Genomic DNA, 20,354 nt, shown 5'->3' with positions numbered 1-20,354 from the left:
GGGGGGGGGGATACATTACACATTAATAATAAAGTTGAAATACTAACACATTGTTACTGATGTATTGAGATAGAAATGTGCCCTTCCAGCTTTTCACACAAGTGTTTAACAAGTACCAAAGTCTTCATTAAAAATAATTAGTGAATCCTTCTGACATAATAAGCATCATATAGAAAATATAATTGAGACAACATTAATAGCAAAAGATCTTCAAACACTAAGGTCAGCACTCAGAATATGAGGTCTCATCAGTGTACAGATAGAATAAATATTTAAAAAATGGACTGAATCTTTACCAAGTTTCTGCATACAGGAGTTTGACATTTATGATTAACAACTTCTAAAAGGAGGGTGAGGAGAAAAGTGTATGGTTTGACAATAAGATACACAGTAATCAAGACTCCTCAGAACTAGGAATGCAGGTATTTGGACAGCCTAATCTTCATTCTATGGAATCAAACATTCACATGCAGATGTGCCTAATAAAGAATAAAATACAAAGATTCACATCACAACCCTAAATTTTGTTAAATTGAGTTTATGGGAAAGAGAAGGAGTGCCTGCAATTACTGTGCAAGGCCAGAGGATGGTACTGTACATCACACTAGCATCCCATATAACATGGGATCAGAGTTTCAGCCTCATGGAAATTTAGTAGATGTTCAACGTGATCTGAAAATAGTTTTCTACAAGGAGAATCTCAAAACCATTCCTACACCCCATTTAACTAGAGATATGTAGAGTAATGCAGCTACAGCCTTTACTTCTGTCAAATATGAAAATAGCCACTTCCTATCAAAAAAAAGGTTTGCATGTGCTTTCCATTTTTCCCCTGGAGGAAAGAAGAGCTGCTGCTTTAAAACTAGAGATAAGATATATTTAGATTTGCTGTTGAATTTTGAGAAGATCAACAATTCACTGCTTCGAGAAAATATGAGGAAATTATAAAGCACACACAGAATTCTGCTATCATTAGTGCAAGCAAACACATCTTAGGCTAATCTGTGGCATTAATGTATTACAGTTTTGGTTTGTTTTGTAAGACAAGATATAAAAGGATGCAAGGGGAGTATATTGTTATGAGGAACTCTACTAATAATTTCCCATAAAAACTAGAAACAGGGTCAGGTGCAGTGGCACATGCACCTATAATTCTAGCAGCTCTGGAGGCTGAGGCAGGAGGATAAGGAGTTCAAAGCCAGCCTCAGCAAAAGCAAGGCACTAAGCAATTCAGTGAGATCCTGTCTCTATTTAAAAATGCAAAATACAGCTGGGGATATGGCTCAGTGGTCGAATGCCCCCGAGTTCAATCCTTGGAACAACAACAACAACAAAAAAAACAGAAATAGCATTCCATTTATGATATTATAAAAAGATTCCTATTTCATTTACAGCAATGAGAAACATTATTTTATTTGACCAGTAAGAGTTTAAGAATGTAGTACTCAGAGGCCTATTGAATGTTTTGATTGAATGCAGTGTCTCACGGAGATCTTTTGAATCAGTAATAATTGAGGTTAATATAATAAAAAGGGGAAATCAAACTAAGAGACCTTCCTACAAAATCAAAGCCAGAGAGAATCTGGAAACCATAAGGCCAGGGACATAGATAAGCCATATGGACAAGTAAAATCAGCCAAATCTATTAGGTTGAATATGATTGCTCACATTTCAATATTTGTATTTTTCAAGATCCAAAATTTGCTTTTGTCGGTCACTCAGATCCTTAATCCTCTCACTTTCAACTTATATTTATATTTTATCCTCTCAGATGAAAAACCCAGCCTTTTTTCAAGCAGTATCAAGATGATTCCCCTGTTGTTATTCCTGCAGTATTTCTAAGTACTATGGAATGTGAAGAATGCACAAGGCAATGAATCATGATTAACTGCCACTGAAACCCCAGGAAGAGGGACTAAAATTACAAAATGCATCATTATAAACAAGATGTGCAAAGTAATCACAAATAAAAAAGACTAGCTTGGATGGATAACTAGTTTTGTAATGTATTCAGTAAATATTTGTCTAACGAATGATCCAGGTTGGTAATGATACACACTTTTAAATATAGTATTATCAGTACACTGTGTGTGTGTCTGTGTGTGTGCGCGTGCGTGCTGCTATGGATTGGACACAAGGCCTCATGCCTGCTAGGCAAGCATTCTACCACTGAACTACATCCCCAGCCTGTCAGCACTTTTTTTTAAAACACAACCAAATATCATTGGCAACTGAAAAAAAAAAAAAAATCATGCTACCCCATTTATCCTCTATGGTCTCCTCTTTTAAACTCTCAAGAAATTCTTGAAGGCCCAACATGCTACTGAGTAAATTAAAATACAACTATACTCTTAAAGGGAGAACAAGAAGGGAAGGTATATTTTGGACACTTTAATCTTTAAAGTAAAAATCACAAAGCAATTTCCCTTGTGGCCACATCATAAATTCAAAAACTAAAATACTCTATGTGATTCTATTATTTCTCCATTAAATTCTACTATAACTTTGGAATGTGTTTTACACATTGAATATATAGAGAGAGAATAGATGAATTTCAACCTAAGAATTAAAAAAAAAAACAACTTAAAGTCAAGTCATAATGCTACATCCATTCTTTCTTTAATTAATCTATACCTTCTTCGGAAAAAAATAACAAACATCACTGATATTTCCCACCTTTCACTGTCTCAGTTGTACGGGACAGAAAGAGAAAAGGGGAGAGAGATTGGTGGCTTTTACAGGACAGCAAAGTTTGGCAGGTACATCTATCCTGATTTCACTGACTATTTCATTTCCATTCTTGAACAGCATGTTGAATTTCTTTCTACCAAGGAAACTCGGTGAGTGTACTCAAGTCATAATACCTACACTAGCATTTATATTGACATTTGTATTAACCCGGCAATAGTTGGGGAAAAGGTAAGCTATGTTCTAATTAACATATTCAAAAAGAAGTGAAATAGCTTAAATATTTTTTGTAAAAAACTACATCATTGTTCCCAAATCAAAAATACCAGAACTATGAAAACAAACAAGCAAACATAACAGGACACATGGGTAATATCTTTCTCTACAAAATCATAAATCTGTTCAAAAGCTCCTGTGCCCACAACTAAAACATACTCCCTTCTCTAGATGTATATCAGGTTTCATGGACATTGCAGGGGTGAAAAATGAAACTTTTTTTTATTCTATGATCAAATCTTTTGCAATGGGTCTGGTCACCGACTGCAAATTAGCAACATCCCATTAAGAAGCAGGTTGGCCTGAATGAGCAATAATCTACAGAACAGGCACACCAAAGTACACAATGGTGTCCTAAGTAAATCAGTAAATCTTTCTAATTGATGTTTTACAAGAGAAGAAAAGTCTGCTCATCTATGTGAGGGGCAATAGATCGATGTCCAAAATAACTAGAGATGGCTGAATTTATTTAGATGTATACAATAAACTACTTACCAAATACTTTGTCCTATATTCTGTTTCAGGTGTCCAAAATGGATTTCCTAAATTCTAATTTAACAGTGAAATTAATATGTAACCCATGAGATATTTCCACTGCTATCTGATGTCTTCAAAAACAAAGGGGCCAAAATCAGTCCCTGGTTATAATAGTGATTCTAGGGGGTAGGTTCAGTCTACCAGTAACTTATCAGAGCTACAGAGTCCTAAGCAATGGAGATTACCTAGAAGAATCCTGGGCACCAGGCTTATGAAGCAAGAAGACGTTTGAGATGATGCTCTTATGTAGAGAGAAGAGAGAAGAAGTCTTATATCTAATACATTTGGTTCTGCAGAGGAGACCAGGATGCATACAGAGGGACAAGCAGTCCCGTTTCTGCCCCCTAAATCCCCCAGCAATAAGGCTTGCCCCGTCTCACTGTGCTTCAACAGACTCGGGACACTTCTTGACATAGATACTCAAAAATGAATGTGTAAAAAAACAAAATAACAACAAACTGCAATACTGTGTAACTTGCTACATAAAAACGACTTTCTTTCTCTTTATAATATTCAGTAAAACAGTTCATAGTAAGTGCCACAGAGTTGGTAGTATAAGAGAAGATTTACAAATGCACTTCAATAGAAAGTTCTGGAGATTTGTGCATAAATTCTCTAAATGTCCTATGACATTGTGGTTACTAAAGCAAAACAAACATGCATAAGACCATAAAATTCCATAAGAAAAATGCTACATGCCCACATGTGACTATGCAAGATATAGTTCCACGCTAGCTGGTTCATTTGAGATTCATTCGCTGCACTTTCTCTGAAATAAAAATTTAGAAATATTTCCACTCAGATTATTTTTTATTGCTCTCAAATGTTTGTGTTATGTTAGTTATGACAAAAACATTTAATAGAAAAGAGATTCAGAATCTTTGGACCATTCTTCAACAAATAACTTTTGGAACTAATGATCTATTAGATTATTGTACACATTAAAATAAACGTAAAACTATTGCTAGAAGCAATGTCCACAAGACCCCCATGGAACAGGTAGGGAAGGACCCAGTCTCTTCTACACGTTAATGGTGTCTCCATGAAACACTCTTAGCTTCCCCTCTGCCAGGGAACCTCTTACCCCTGTGAAAAAGGGGAAAGCCCTAGGAGCGGAAGAAGCTCTGAAGCACACAGGTCTGGATTCAGTTGGCTCCGTGCCTCGACCGTCTCATTATAGAATAAGAATCATTGCAATAATGATCCCACAGGACAATTGTGGTGAGTACATTCAAACTTGCATGTAGAGTGTGTCTGCAGAGTGACAGGCAACGAATACACAGGAATAACTATTGTCATTAACTTGGCCCACTTGGCAGTGATCCATCATGACCTACAGAAACAAATACACTTTTCCATCTCATGTGGAAATGCATGTGTGTTTCAGGAAACAACATTTATCTTTACTGTGCCTGAAGCACTGTTTTCCGGTTTTCAACTTCTTTTTGTGCATACTGGCCTCACCTCATTCAATGATACACCGAGTTATAAATAGGTAACAATCCATAGCTTAAAAACAGTCACGAAACCACAGCACATTCTTAGTTCTGAAGAAGGAGCCGGTGATATTTACATTAATAATTGTAACTAATGATGTCAACTCAGCTCTACTTCCAATTCTGATCTTTCAATCCTTCACACATTTGTTATTACTCCTCATTTTAGTGTAAGGGAGAAACCAGACATTGCCAATGAGTGCCACATAATTGAAAGTGTTACTAACATTTATTACAACAGCTGTATGTTGTTAATAATGTTTATAGAAACAGTCTTGAATAATTATGATTCCCTTTATAAAAATTAGCTAGACAAAAAATTTACATTAATATCAATTAAGGAAGAGACCAGAACAGAGGATGGAATGCCTGCGTGGATACGCAAGAACACATGTGACCAGTTATTGCCAGAGGAAAAAGTGACAGAAAAGGAGACCAAAAGATAACCATCAAAAGGAGGAGGGAGGGAAGAAAGAGAGAGGGGCTATGCTGAGGCAGAAGCAGCTGCCACACATGGAGAAAACTAGAGAATGAAGAGTGTGGTGGTGGACATTGGGGATGAAGGGGAAAGCTCTTATGGGATGCTGACCCTCTTTTTAGTAAAATGGGGCCAATATCCTTGGTAAGTCATTTTCAGAGGCTTTAAAGCAAGACACTTTTTGGTAAATCTGTACTATAACAAAATACGTCATTCTCACACAGGAGCTTCTGGAGGAGACCTCACACCTGAACCATAAAGAGATGGGCCAGGATGATTATTCATACACCAGAAAAGACAGAAAAGTGGAGATCAGGAAATTACCATCAAAAAAAAAAATCTTGCCACTAAAATCTGGTCCAGAATGAAAGCAGAGAGCTATACACCATAAAGTGGGTACAGGCTAAATACCTGAATGCACCTAAAAAAGGCAGAATCAGTGAACGTGAAAGAACAGGAGTCTGATGATAAGGAATTCACCAGCCAGAGAAATGTATGATCCTGGAACACTGGAGGTGGAGCAGTCTTCCAAGAGTTCCAACGCCAAGGTTAGAAGTACTAGCTGGGAGCCTAAAAAACTAGAATGAAAAAGAGCACCAAACTACATACTATGGTCCAAATCCAGTTGTGTGCCTATTTTTGCAAATCCCTCGTTTGTAGAACAGAGCCACACCAATTCTTTCACATGGTTCCCTAGGGCTGCTTTTACCAACAGCAGAGTTGAAGGGCTGTGACAAAGAACACATAGCCTACACAACCAAAAACATCCACTACCTGGCCTCTTGCAGGGGAAGTTTGCTGACCCCTTGTCAATACACCAGGGGTGTTAACCCATAAGCCTTACCACAGGCACTGATGTCACTGAACGTACCTGGAACATACTGCATAAGTACTTAGATTGTTTGAATCATCTGCTTGAGTTTAAATTCCTCATCTGTCCATTTACTAGGTGTGTGAATCTGAACAGCGCATTTGAACTTCACTGTCTCAGTCTACCTCACTCCAGAATGGAAATAAGACACATTTTTATTGCATGGGATTGACAAAGGATGGCATTAAAACATTATCTGGCAGGTGGCAAACACTGTATATGTGTTGGCCACTATTTTAATAGGTGCACAGTAGTTATTAAGCAATGAATGCTGGATAAACATTAAGAGATAATCTGACTAAGGTGCTAATTTGTTGAAAACATGATGGTAGTTAATGCAAAACCCTTGTCAATGAAGTAACCTTTAAAAAGGGATACTGCTTAATTGAAATAAAAGAAATCATCAGAAGTGACATTAAACATAAAGATTATGTTATTCCACCTCATTTAAGTGAATCCTTGGAATCAAAGTAACATAGGACTTCTTAAGATCTTACTTGTATTAAAACATGCAGAATGATTAAAGATCTAATTCAATAGAAATGGGCCATCATATCTGGAATTAAATAGAATATGTCTCTGACTTCATATCACACAATATATAAAATGTCTTATACAACTGAAAAACCATTTTGTAGTCCCCCCAAATATTTCTGCACAACTGGGTCAGGTCTTTTCTGCCAGCCTTATTTACAGACACTACAGCTTGTCCATAACTGTTTTGCTTGATGGACCTGAACCAAGTATGCAAATTGCTCATCAGATCTTTGGCTCAATGTTCATTTAAATGTGCTCAAAGCATAAGTTCTGTGAAACACTAAACACAAAAAGGGACACAATGGTGTCAATTTGGAGGCTCAGTAAAACTGTGACAAGCCTAACTACTGTACTACAGGATTCTTAAGTCTAACAACTAAGCTAATCATTAGTGGAACAGATGGTTCCCAGATCAGCCTAATCGAAATTCAGATATGCTAAAGCCTACCATTTTCCCAGCTAAAGTGATCTGCTGGGTCTCTGACTGAATGCATTTAAATGACAAAAATGCATGTGATAATCTACCTGTCCAGGAGTCACAACCAGCAAATCTATAAGAGCTACATCAGGAAAAATAGCTAGGTAGCAAGGAAGGACTGTGTGAAGACCTCCACAGAGTCTGTCATTAGACCTACCAAAGAGCTCACACTGTTCAGTTCTAGTGAACATGTTCAAAAATAGAATGTTTCCTTCCCTGACAGTTCCTCTCCTGCCAGCTTTAACAAGTGTTTCGCCCTATGATTTTCCCCAGGCCAACTCATTCAGTTTGTTCCAAGCCTCAGTAGCACACATAACCACATACAGAATGCAGACCAGACTCTCCACCAAACATCTTTCCCACGGCCAAAGCCCATGTTACACCCTCTCATCTTTTCTCCTCCCCAAACGATGCTGTAAACCAAAGAGCTTGCTCATATTTCAATCCATGAATATCACCTGCACTTCCTTTTAACCTATAAGGTGTGGCTGATGTTTCAGATATTTTATGACTTCAGTTTTATTAGAAATGAATCAGGGAATGTTGCCCATATGCTGGTGTAATCTTAAGCTTAGATAGCTACCCAAGATCTGAGAAAGAAGGCAAGAAAAATAATTCTACATTAGAAAGAGGAAAGGTGTCACACTACAGACAAGTACCTGATGTTAACACAATCTAATTAGATCATGGATGGAAGATCAATGTGATCACCAATGCTTTGTGGCAAATTCAAGTTGAAAATGAGAACATGCTTTTAGAAACAAGCTCCCAAAAACCCAGCCCATGACTGATTTATATAAACCTATTCCAGGTAAATGTACATCTGTTATGTCTATTTGTTTTTTGTATTTTAAATGTATGTACTCAGAGACCCTGACCACTGAATTGGAGGCCCCTGGTAGCACAGTGACTCAAATTGAAAATGAATGACCTACAACAAGAAAGCAGAGCCTTTCAAATATAGCATCTCTATGATTTTCATTTCTCATACCTTCCTAGCTGAGAAAATCATTTACTGAAATAGCAGGGCTGACTCAAAAAAAAAAAAAAAAGCTAAGTAAATATAAGAGTAAGACCCATTCCCAGATTTCAAAAACCTGATATTTACAGAAAAGTTACATACTAACTATACTTCTTTCCATCCATTTCTTTATTTCTCAAGTACTTTATTTCTATTTCATTCCTCCAGATGAAATCGAATCTACAAAATGCTGGCATAGGTAGGGATATATTCCAAGATGTCTAACCAAGAAAAATCATCAAAATTTCATGAGGTATACAAGGAAAAATACATTAAAAACCTCTAAAATTTTAATCACCCTTGAACATCTACCTTAGGCATTTAAACTAAAAGCCTCAACTATTACCAACTAAATGTTGCAAGAGTAAACTGAAAAATAAACCTTCAAACCAGGCTTGTGCCTGAAATGAATCTCAAGAAATGCTTACTTAACAGAAGTCTTAGGCATAGGTTTAATTTTTCAATTTTGTAAGACTTGGAATGCAACAGCTTGGATTTTTCTGTTTTAGTTTAACAGCCCAGCTTCAATCCCTAGGTTTTTGTTATTCACAAGTCTTCATATTCACAGAAGTTACAAAACAAGTTGGGCACATGGGCAAAGGGGCAACAGGGACAGTAGCCCACAGCCATTAACCCTTGCCGCTAACTCTCCTGTGGCACACGGCATGCTCTCCAGAACTCCCAGTGCTGGGACTTCTCTCTGATGGGAAAATCAACAACACAAGCTCAAGGTTTCCCTACTCTATTGCCTTTACTTGGAAGAAAAGCAACACAAAAGGGAACCCTACAAACACAAAACCTTACCTTCTGTTATGAGATTCAAAAGACCCTCAGTCCACCTGCCTTTGAAAGGTGTCAGTATACCTGCCTCGTACAACAGCTAAAGACTCCAGAAAGCCCAGAATTATCCTAGATGTAAAAAAGAACTTCATATTTCAATAACCTGAAGAAAGTTTATTTTAGACATGAGAATTAACTAACCATTTTAGTACACCTGATACTTGAGATACTTTGTGTTCTCTCCATGTATAAGCTTTCATTTTTTGTGTGTATGTGTGTGCAAATCAAATAATCAGTTGGCATATGTCAGGCATGAGACTTTTTCAAATATAATTCACTACAAAAAAAAAAAAAACAAATGAGGAACTCAGCTCAAAAATCAACATCATTTCACAATACCTACAAAATAGGATCTTATATCCCCAAAGACACACTTCTTTAGATATGATTTTTCAACATCCAAGATTTCCAACAGTTTGTAGCAATAATTATTTTGCTTCTAATATTTGCAATAAAAATCACTCTCCTAATACTAAAATAAAATCTGATACAATAAATTTATATTCAAAAAGGATGTAGCTAATCAGTTTATTTGATATTTACTGGCAATTTGAATCAGATTAAATTCAATCTTTCACTTATTATAATTACTGAGCAAGTATGTGGCCATCACTGCACGGGGTACTAGAGATAAAAGCCAAAAAGGACCTTGAGGCTATATGTCATACTAATAAATACTGTTAAATTATTTCCAAACCTTGAGGGCACTGTTGGTACAATTAAAACATGAAATTATAAGCTGACTAACTTAAAGGGAGCTGTGTATAGAATACTAAGAGTTTCCCTTTTAATTTCATCAGACAAGTTCTTATACAGTATCATGTATGATCATTTATTCCCTCACACTATCTCTGACTATAGACATGAGCTTATTAGCATATTGGGTTTGCCCTATAAGACACAGAACCTTAATTTGAGAATACTGAAGAGTTCTGCAGTGGCAAGAGATGATCAAGAACAACCACAGAGATATGCGTAAGTGGATTAAGACTCAAATTCTTCCACCTATCTACTTTGGTCTAAAACTTACACTGACAATGCAGCAGAAGAAATCCTTTGGGGGTAAAAATAACCTTAAGAATTCATGAAAGAAAAACAAAAGTTCTAAATACCAAGTGATATTTAATATTATTTTCTGGCATAGAGTTAATCCCATAAACGTCAAAGGATATTGCAAATAAATAGTTAACAAGGACTGATTTTTACATGAAATGTCCCAGAAGTATTAATTCTGTGAAACTATACCATTTGTAACTATATTTCTCAGCATCCATAGAGAGTCTAATAGATTGCAGGTCTTCTTTTTTAATCTTGCAAATCTGATCAGCTGCCCTTACCTTATCATGGGATGCTGAGACAAGTAAGGCATGCAGATACCTATCTGCTCTCACTGCTCCCAAAGCTATTTACATGTGAACAAATACTTGTTGATTATTCAGGATTAATACACACATATTAGTTCTAAAATACAGTATTCTCTGCTTGAAGGTGTGCTCTGGCAATCACCTCGAGGCTAATGAAGAAGCAATAGTTTATTCTTATCAATTAAATAATTGAACCACCTTATTTTAAATTCCACTTTTTGGTGTTTCACTTAGGTTCCAGGATACTTAATAGTCATGTTATTCAATCCTAAATAGAGTAAGAACATAAAGAAATATAAATGCTAATTAAGAATACCTTTTTCCCAAAGATGACGAAAACACTTGTCCAGAGGCTGATTAAGAATCACAAGGCAGAACTTCAAACTTCCTACAGGGAAAAAAAAAGGGTAAAATAAGTAAGTGAACTGAATTTTTTGGTTGATTTGTTGTTGTTGTTTTGTTTTGTTTTTGTCTTTTCTGTTTGATTAATTTCCAGACCTCTTATCTGGGTCTGGAAATACACTCCACTAGTGCAGATTTTCAGTGTATACAAAGCTACATTTCAAGCACAGATAATCCCTCCAAGCCTTCATTTCAAGAGGAATCATAGGCTAAAAAGACCTACTTTACTCAACAAGTTTGTCACATTCCTGTATTACAGAAGAATTCAGTATAAACACAATTCATCATAAAAAAACGATTGGGTAAACTTTCTGTAGTAAGTGAAGAACTCTTGACGTGAATTCTCATCCTCATATTCTATCCACCTCTTTGATAGAATTCCCCTCCCACAGGCTGGTTTATATCATCCTGATATTATGTACTCCAAGGTGGGGGTTCGTGTATTTCCTCTGTTCATGTCCATTCCTAGTCTCCCCTCCCCTCTCTCTGCTTCCTCCATCTCTACCCCACCCTGCATGTGTTTTCACAAAGTCCTAGTAGGTCTTTCTATGATCGTTTTATTTCAGGGTTTTAGATGCCACTTCAAAGACTATGAAAGATAGAGAAAAGTTACTTTTCCAACAATCATCCTATGCCATTTATTATCGACTTCAAACAATGCAAAGCTGTTGAAAATCTGTCATTCAGTTCAGTCCAAACAACCTCCATTCCACTTACAGAAAATAAAAATGTTTGTTTGGTGATTCAAAAAATTAATTGTTTTTTATGCCATCTCACTACTAGAAACAAGATAAGAAGATGATATGTCATCATCCACAGCAAACATTATTGAGAGCCAATTACATAACAGGCCCTGGGAATACCAAGAGGAATAAGATTACAGGCTATATGTGAAGTAAGATATAAAGATGATTTATTCAACAATACAATATAAGTGTCTGAGAAGCACCAGATAAACAGATCAATGAGAATGGCAGGAGTCCAAAGGCTAGGGAGTCAGTAAGGTCTGGTGTCATACTAGGAATCTTTGCAAAGTGTACTTTTTTGAACTTGAACTCACAAAGAAAAAGAAGTTGGAAAGAATAAAGAAAAAGACATTAGAAATAAAGGAAATGGCCCACAGGAAGCTGCTATCCTTAGCCATTAGGGTTACTACTACAGGTTTTATAAACAATGCCCTAATGGCATGACTCTAGGATAGCAATACGAATGTCACAAATTCCTGTTGTTTAAGATGACAGGAGCTTAAGTTGAGGCACTCGGGATGTATTTAAGAGCAACACAGGAGCAAGCAGATGAAGCATTTGATGTAGGTTGGGGAAGTACCCTTACAGAGGTAAGAGCAAAAGGAAAAGGTAAGACCCGGCAAGCTGCTGCCACACTGCACAGAAAAGTCAAAATAAAGAACAAAGGCAAAATCCCTGGGGTTTGCGCAGTGTCACGGGGCAGAAAGAAAAGACAGGAAGGTAGAAGAATCTGGAGAGCAAGCCAAGAACGTGCCTTCAAGAACACAGACTGCAGCAGCAAAGTCGAGGGGACCCAACAATGAGAAGAGGACAATGAAAGGGGCAGAAATCTCAAAGAAAAACCTGCAAATCTACAGGGGGAAACTCAAGATCACAGAGACTGCAGAGTTAGTGTACACTCAGGAAATTAAGAAGAAAGAACAGACAGTAAAAATATAAAAGCATTCCTATATTCTAAATAGGGGGAAGGAAGAGAGAAAGATAATTATCCACTTATTCCTTCAAATACAAGTTTACAGAGCACAAAGCCCTCTTGATCTGAAACCACTCCACAGGGAGTGCGGAGACGTGGAGTCCCCACACCAGGCGTTCATGCTAGAAAAGGGGCTGGGACTGACATACATGCAGACACAGCAGAGAGGCACATGAAGCTCATTAATTTATAAGAAAGTAAACATAAAATAAGAGGGGAAAATATGGAATGAGAGTGGAATGTGGAGTATTTTAAAACAACTGCCTGAAAACAAAGTGAAATCAGCCAATCCCCAAAAACCAAATGCCAAATTTTTTTCTTTGATATAAGGAGGCTGATTCATAGTGGGATAGAAAGAGGGAGCATGGGGAGGAATAGACGAACTCTAGAACGGGCAGAGGGGTTGGGGGGAATGGAGGGGGCATGGAGTAATTAATAATGGTGGAATGTGATGATCATTATTATCCAAAGTACAAGTATGAAGACAAGAACTAGTATGAATATATTATGTATATAACCAGAGATATGAAAAATTGTGCTCTACATATGTAGTAAGAATTATAATGTATCCTGCGGTCATATATAAATTTAAAAAAGGAAAAAAAATAAAAATTAAAAATAAAAATGGTGAAAAAAAACAGCTGACAGTTCACAATTTTAAATGTAGCAATCCAATTGGGGTTGACCAATAAAATCTAATGGCAGTTATAGGCAGTGGATCTGCCTATCATATTAGGAGATTTTGTACCATTTCCGGGGAACGGAAATAGGAGAAGGCATAAGTAAATAAGATGTTGAGGACAGTTGGTTTTCAAAAGTGGCAAAATGACTCTTCAAGAATTAAAGGAACCAAGAAAAAAAAAAAGTTAAGGAAACCTTGGTTGTTTCTTTAGGTAGCTTTAGGAAGCATGATTGCAGCAGAGATCAGTAATGGTCTCATGGCAGGCTTTCATTTTAGTAAAGGAATCCTGCAGGGGGGTTGTTTGTTATTTCTGCTGGGTTTTATTTATTTATTTTTTACTGAGCATTTTACCTGTACACAAAATTGTCCAGGTAAAACTCCATCTCTCAGATACCTTGTCACGGACTAAGTTCTGGTCAAGGAGGTGTACATAGAATCTTCTTGTGCTACGGCTGATTAGAATCCTTAGAATGGAGGGGGCCTTTACTTCAGCTTCCTCCCTTCTGCATCCTGCCACTGGGAGCAAGAATTCATGTGTCCTCTGAATGAAAGTGCAGCAGCCACCTAGGACCATAAGAACAGGGGGCCCTGGCTGCTGATGAGTTAGGAATCCTCCACTCCAGTGCTCCATGGTCTGTCTCCAGGCTTCCTGTTTGGGGGAGGGGGGAACTAAGCCCTTTCCTTAATTTAACATTAATTCTGAGAAGCTTCTTAATTCCTAGAAGCAACAGACCCCACTGTGAGTCCAGCCAGGACTGGAAATAGAGCCCTTGCTGCTATTTTACCAGAATTTGTTAAAAGACAGGGAAATTGTTAATTGGTCTCTTTCTCTCCTTCCCTTTCTTTCCTACCTTCCTTCTTTTCTCATCAGTTGTTCCCAAATTATCCAGGGGAGTCTGTGGCACATGAAAATTTCCGGATCTTATCCTAGATCTGTCAAACCGTATCTCCGGGCATGAAGCACAGGGATCTGCATTTTATAACAGTTGCTCTGACACAGACGGCCCATGAAGGGCACTTTGAGAAATCTCGCCCAGTTATCATCACACCGCTTCCAAAGACCTAGGTGGGGCTTGTTTCCTAGGCTAACATGAGACATCTCAGTAGGCGGCAAGGCAGGTCGCTGTGCTAACCAATTCATTTAAATTTTCAAATAATACATGGCAAAGTCTAAAACAGTGCCATAAAAACAACCAAACCAACCAACCAGCAACAACAACAACAACAACAAAAAAAACCACTTACCTCTTATTTAAGTCTGTACTGTTTTGGGTTTCAACATTCTACAGAGAAATATCTAATTTTGATAAAAGTAGTGATCATGGTTCAAGCTGGGTTAAGGTAAACATGACCTAGATAGAAACTGGAGATGACTATAAAGCAGAGCAGGCAAGCATCAAGCTGCGGGAAGGAGAGCATCAACTGGCCCATTCATTCAATCTGGATGGGGCATGAGTCTCAAGCTAAGCACATACCCAGTGCTCAGTAAGATGTTAATAGCAAGAAGTTAATAATGTGGAAAAACCAAAGGTCCTTTTCTGTTGACAATGTCTCCACTGCCAAAGAGACACTTAACAATACTGTACATGGGTCTCAAAGAACTAACGAAACTATTTCCCGTTACTATTTTTTTAATATGTCGACTTGGTATTTCTGTGACTCCAAGAACAATCCAATGGGAGGGAAACATCACTGCTCACATTATTGCTGTTCTAAACCAAGACTTTCATTAAGGTAATACCCATGAAAGCAGCTTCACTTAAAAAAAAAAAAAAAATCAGTAGGAAAACACATGAGTTATGATTTGCTGATGATTTGATTAAAAATAATTGACTATTTCTACCTATGACATGCACGTTAAGCTGTTTCTATATAAGAAGTTCCTTAGGTAATAGGATCTAATAATCTTTCCTGATGTAGTTTGGTTTTCTCATAGGATTTGATGGTCTTTTGCTAACTTAGTTTCCTCTGGAATCATAACTAGACAAATCGTAAGTTGATGAAGGCACCACGGTTCCTAAACAGTATATAGAAGTTTCAACACAGCCACTCCACAACCCTGGAGGCCACACTACTCTCAGACCTTGGAATTATGGGACAAGGCCTCAGATGCCAAACATTCAGCAAGTTTAGGAGTCATTAACCACAGAGGCAAGGAAATTAATAGTCTTATTTCAAGTATTTCTCAAGTTGCAGCACTGATGCCGTTTCTGGAATGTGCAAAAAGATTTTTTAAAAAGACTGTGAAGAACTTCCTCATTATGTTATAAAGACTGCAGATTTTTTAACCAAGTGTCCTAAGGCAATCTCAAAGATAAATGTAGGCACAGATGGCAGGATTTCAAGTGTAATGGCAACAGAATTTTTTTCTTATCTATGAAAATGTATGATACGCTCCATTTTAAAGAAGAAAGAAAAATGCAGATTAGTCTTAATTCTTCAAGTCCTTGAATTGCTTTCTCATAGAGGTTTCAATTACAGGTGATGAATTAAAGTCAAAATGCCCCAAACTGCATGGAAATCCTGAATTGAATACAAAGCCCCAAGTTTATGACAAGAAAATAAAAACAAGGCCAAATCATCAGCCTTGAGTTCAAAAGGGAACAGACCTCTGAAGGCTAAAGGCTCATTAAAATCAGCCAGTTCAGATGTTAAGAAGCAGGAGAGCTAACCTACCTCTCTTTACTATTCTATTATATATTTTTAAATCTCTCTGGAGAAATGGTTGATTCTATAAATAAAGAAGGAAATGTACAAGATAAGCCCAGAGCATCAGGTAGTTCCAGAAAGAAAGTAAGGGGTTCCTCAGAACAAACCAACAGACACACCCGCCTTGATAGGAGGCGGCACAAGGGCACAACAGCCTGCAGAAAAAGCTCCCTGTGGTCCAAGGAACAAAACCGCACCATGGGAGACACAAAAGAAATGATATGATACTGGATTACAATTCAAAATGTAAAAATAAACATCCATGGGTTCCGACTGATAACAAAATGTTGAATTAATAAATAAGTAGGGAAAAGAGAAAAAATCCCACAGGCCTAAGAATCCCAAATAAATTATATAATGCCCTACAGTAAAGGAGAGGTGTATAGCCATAGCCTGCACCTGGTAACTTTTTCCAAAGAGTGTATCTGGACAGGAGGTAGAATCCTGACAGCTACGACTCAGGAGAAAGGCCCCTGCTCGGTGAGCCAGGGCAGCACCCCAGTTGTCAATCACGCTGCAGCACACACACTGTCTCTGGGGTCTTCCTTCCCAGGCCACTCATCACCCAAGCTCAATCAGGGAACATGTCAGTCCATTGAAACAGAAGAGCATCCATACATAGTGCCCCCTTCCCAGAGCCCTCAAAGCCAACAACACCCTCAAAACCAAGGAAACGCTGCAGAACTGCCACAGCCAAGAAGAGCCGAGAGGATGGGAAAGCTAAATGTACCGCGGAGCCCTGGATGGGATCCTGGGACAGCAAAGGAACGTTAGGTTAAAAACTAAGGAATGCTGAATAAACTAGGGAACTGATAATAAACTAAGAACACGGTTTCAATATTAGCTCATTAATTATAACAAATGTACCACAGGAATGGGAGGTGTTAATATAGGGGAAATCATAGATGGGGGCTATGTGAGAATGATGTCCTATCTTCTCAATTTTTTTTTCTGAAAATCTGAAACTAATTTTTTTTAAATAAAGTCCATTAATTTAAAAAAAAAAAAAGGCCTGAAGCAAAGATAAAAACAGAACTGAAAAATATTCCATGAAGTATTCATTTAGTGATTACTCCAGGAGACAAAATTATTTACTTCATGACAGAAGACCAAGCTTATGTCTAGACTTCAAGAATAAAGCCAGGAAACAACCTACTACGCCAGAAGGCAAAGACAATTTTACTCCATCTCGGGGAAATGGTAATTATACCCAGAGTTTCTTTTAATTAAGAAAGTAAAATAAGGACAATAGAACAGCACATCTCAAGAAAACCAATTTTTTTTTTTAAACTTTCAGATCTCTGAGAATGAAAACGATGTGAATTATATACAAAAGTGGACTTGTTCACAACTCCTAAGTCAGGAGTGAAAGGTTTACATAATTTTTTTTAGTATAATAAAAAAGGAATCAAGATTTAGTGCTATTTCATATACAGATCAGCACAGGGCCCCCTCACCCTGACACTAGACAGCTGTGGGTTATCTATTGTGGATGAGATCTCTCAAGAAAAAGGTGTGAGTTGGGCCACACAAGGCAGCAGAGGGCACCCTCACTCACGCCTGAAGCACACAAAGACGACCTGCAACCTATCTGTGCAGGTAAAGCAGAACTACATACAGAATCATCCCCAAATGGGTTGTTTTCACAAATTCTTCAACATACATTGAAGGAAATACAAATTGTGCAAAAGCTCAATCAGACAAGTAAATGGTGGAACTAATCACTAATCTCCTCCAATTAGCTTCATCTAGAATCTACCCAGCACTGACCAGAGCCATGTGGAAGGAAGGAAGAAGGGATGAAAGCAGGGAGGCAGGGAAGAAAGAGGCCGGGAGGGATGGGTATAAAAAAGCACCAACTCAGGATTTACACCAATTATCTCAAGTAATAAGTTGATCCTATATACAGCACATTTCTACCTCTCTGTATTTCAGAATCACAGATTTAAAAGAAAAAGCATGTCCATCTCCTCTCCTGAGATTCCGATTCAACATGTCTGCATAAGTCCTGAGCCCCACAGTTTACTGAAGGCAGCATGAGGTAGACCAATGGGTGGCCAAAGCTGAGAATCACAGGTGCAGCTCCTGAAAATGTCAGTGGACAGGTGACAGAAAGCCTTCCTAAACAGCAACATCACTTTAATACTGGTCAAAACATATCTTCCCAACCTTAAATTGCTATTTTCTGAAAATTTATATTTATATAAAATAGTAAAAATAAGAAATTAACAAGGAGCAAAATAATACTTGAATAAATAGGGGAAAACAACAGAGTAAAAAGTTATTTGTAAATTTTTATTAAAAAAAATATTTGACTACTGTCGGGGTTTTTAGCCCCCTGTCTCCTTCTGACCTGCAGGAGAAGCAGGGAAAGCATGCCCCGAGCAGGAGGAGCCAAGAAAGGTAAAGGTCTACTGGCATCCCGCACCCACCCCTTCCTCGCTGGGAGGACAATCAGATGCACCAGAAAGAGGGGTCGAAGCAGGATCTTGTTTATTGAGGCAGTACACACAACTTATATACTGCACAGGAGACAATCATAATAAAGGTCAGAAGGGTGGATAGAGTTCACATGTACACCCATCCCATAGTCTGTAAGGGAAGGCACAAGCTATCCATGAGGGCAGAAGAGTCCTGGACTTATCCTGGAAGGTCTGTTTTTTCCGCCACCACCCACAGCACCACCTCCTGGCTGATCGCCAGGCACCATCCCAGCCACATGTGCAGCCCCAAGACAGGGAAGCGGGCAGCAAGTCATGCCCTCCAGACTACCTTTTAAAAAACTGATGATATAATTTTTTTAAAAAGACCTTAAGACCAGAACTCCAATAAACAAATTAAAAATAGAACACAATTTACAATAGGGAAAAAAATTACTCAGATGCATTGGCAAGTTATCAAGGGTTTATACACTATTTAAAAACAAAGTACTGGAACTCTGAGAAAATCAATATTAGCCCAAACACATGCCAGTCATTATATATACAATAGCTATTTTGTCAAAGAACTGAAGACCAGTATTATGAACCTCTCATCCCTGAAAAGTACTTCAATTAAACAGTGAAACTCTAGGGCACCAAGTTTCATATTCATAATGCACAAACTTCTATATTTAAGCTCAGAATCTTTTTAAGTGTGCACAGGGAAATCAAGACTGTCAAGTCAATTTGTTCTTTGAGGAAATAAATTGCACATGGACAAAGCTGAACTATTAAAAAGCTCTGAACAAATATTCTGTACCAAAGTCTATTAAAATAATTGAATTACCAATGGACTAAGAAAAATTGGCAAGTCATATATAAGAAATTGCTTCAAAGAAAGTAAACAAAAAGTAGAAATAAACAGGTGCGTCTTTGAGAAATCTTTCTTGCTCTCCTCCAAGAGGGGTACCCCAGTTAGACGGCATAACAATAAATGGTGCCCCCTTCCATCTGCAAAGGGTCCTGGTTGTGATAATGGATTATATGGTCGCTGTATCCTTTATTGCCTTCAGCTTCCACTCTGTATCCCAGTTTTGGTTTCCGGCAAAATTCATCTCAACAAGGCGTCCATCCCATCACGGCCTAGAAATAAAGCTCGTCAGGGCCACCAGTGACCTCCTAGTATAAAATCCAGTAGCTCCTCTCTCTTCCCATCTTGCCCAACACATCTCAGCATCAGGGAGGAGTAGGTCACTCTTTGGACGCTTCCTACCAGCACCGACCTCTTGTGAAACACCCTCTATTGCTCCCCCCACCCCCATGCCACCACCTGCTCCTTCCCAGTCTTGCTGCCTCCTCCTTATCTGCATAGAGAGCACCTAAGGGTACAGGCTGAGGAAGTGCTGCCTATCTCTAGCTCCTCTATGCAGGAATGCCCCTGGTGTCAACCCCTGGGTCTCTTCTTGATCTATACCCACTCCCTAAGTCATCTGCTCCAGTCTACTGGCTTCAAACACCATCTGCCATGGGGACTTCCATATTCAAGTCTCCAATCTGGGGCTTTCTCCTCAGCTCCAGAACTGTGTCAAATTTCCTATCCAGTGGTTCTCCTTAGATGGCTAACAGACACCCCAAACTCAACATGTCCAGAATCAAACTCCTAGTACACACTCTCCCTCCAAACCTGCTCCATCCACAGTGGTCCATTCCAGGACCACCTCTACTGCTAATAATGTATTCCAAATGAACATTTTTCATCTCTAGATTTCAAAACATGATCCTCAAATAGGCCTCCTCCCTTCCACATTTTCCTCCCATGTATTCTATTCTCCACAA

General features: G+C 38.2%; 1 protein-coding gene across 3 annotated transcripts in view; it reads right to left on the bottom strand.

Moving 5' to 3' along the window:
- Tpk1 (thiamin pyrophosphokinase 1) overlaps positions 1-20,354 on the bottom strand; it is a 340,045-nt gene that overhangs the window by 268,657 nt on the left and 51,034 nt on the right. For 2 of the 3 annotated variants that reach the window (XM_076859623.2, XM_076859619.2), the window contains one exon: positions 10,903-10,974. In XM_076859623.2, the coding sequence (XP_076715738.1) occupies positions 10,903-10,974 (72 nt within the window). The remainder of the gene's footprint in view (positions 1-10,902; positions 10,975-20,354) is intronic. The other variant, XM_076859627.2, reaches the window with a different exon arrangement.

The sequence above is a fragment of the Callospermophilus lateralis genome, chromosome 1 (assembly GCF_048772815.1).
Source record: "Callospermophilus lateralis isolate mCalLat2 chromosome 1, mCalLat2.hap1, whole genome shotgun sequence".
In the NCBI taxonomy this organism is placed as follows: domain Eukaryota; kingdom Metazoa; phylum Chordata; class Mammalia; order Rodentia; family Sciuridae; genus Callospermophilus; species Callospermophilus lateralis.
The sequence above is the reverse complement of the archived record's forward strand: the minus strand, read 5'-3'. Positions and strand labels throughout refer to the sequence as shown.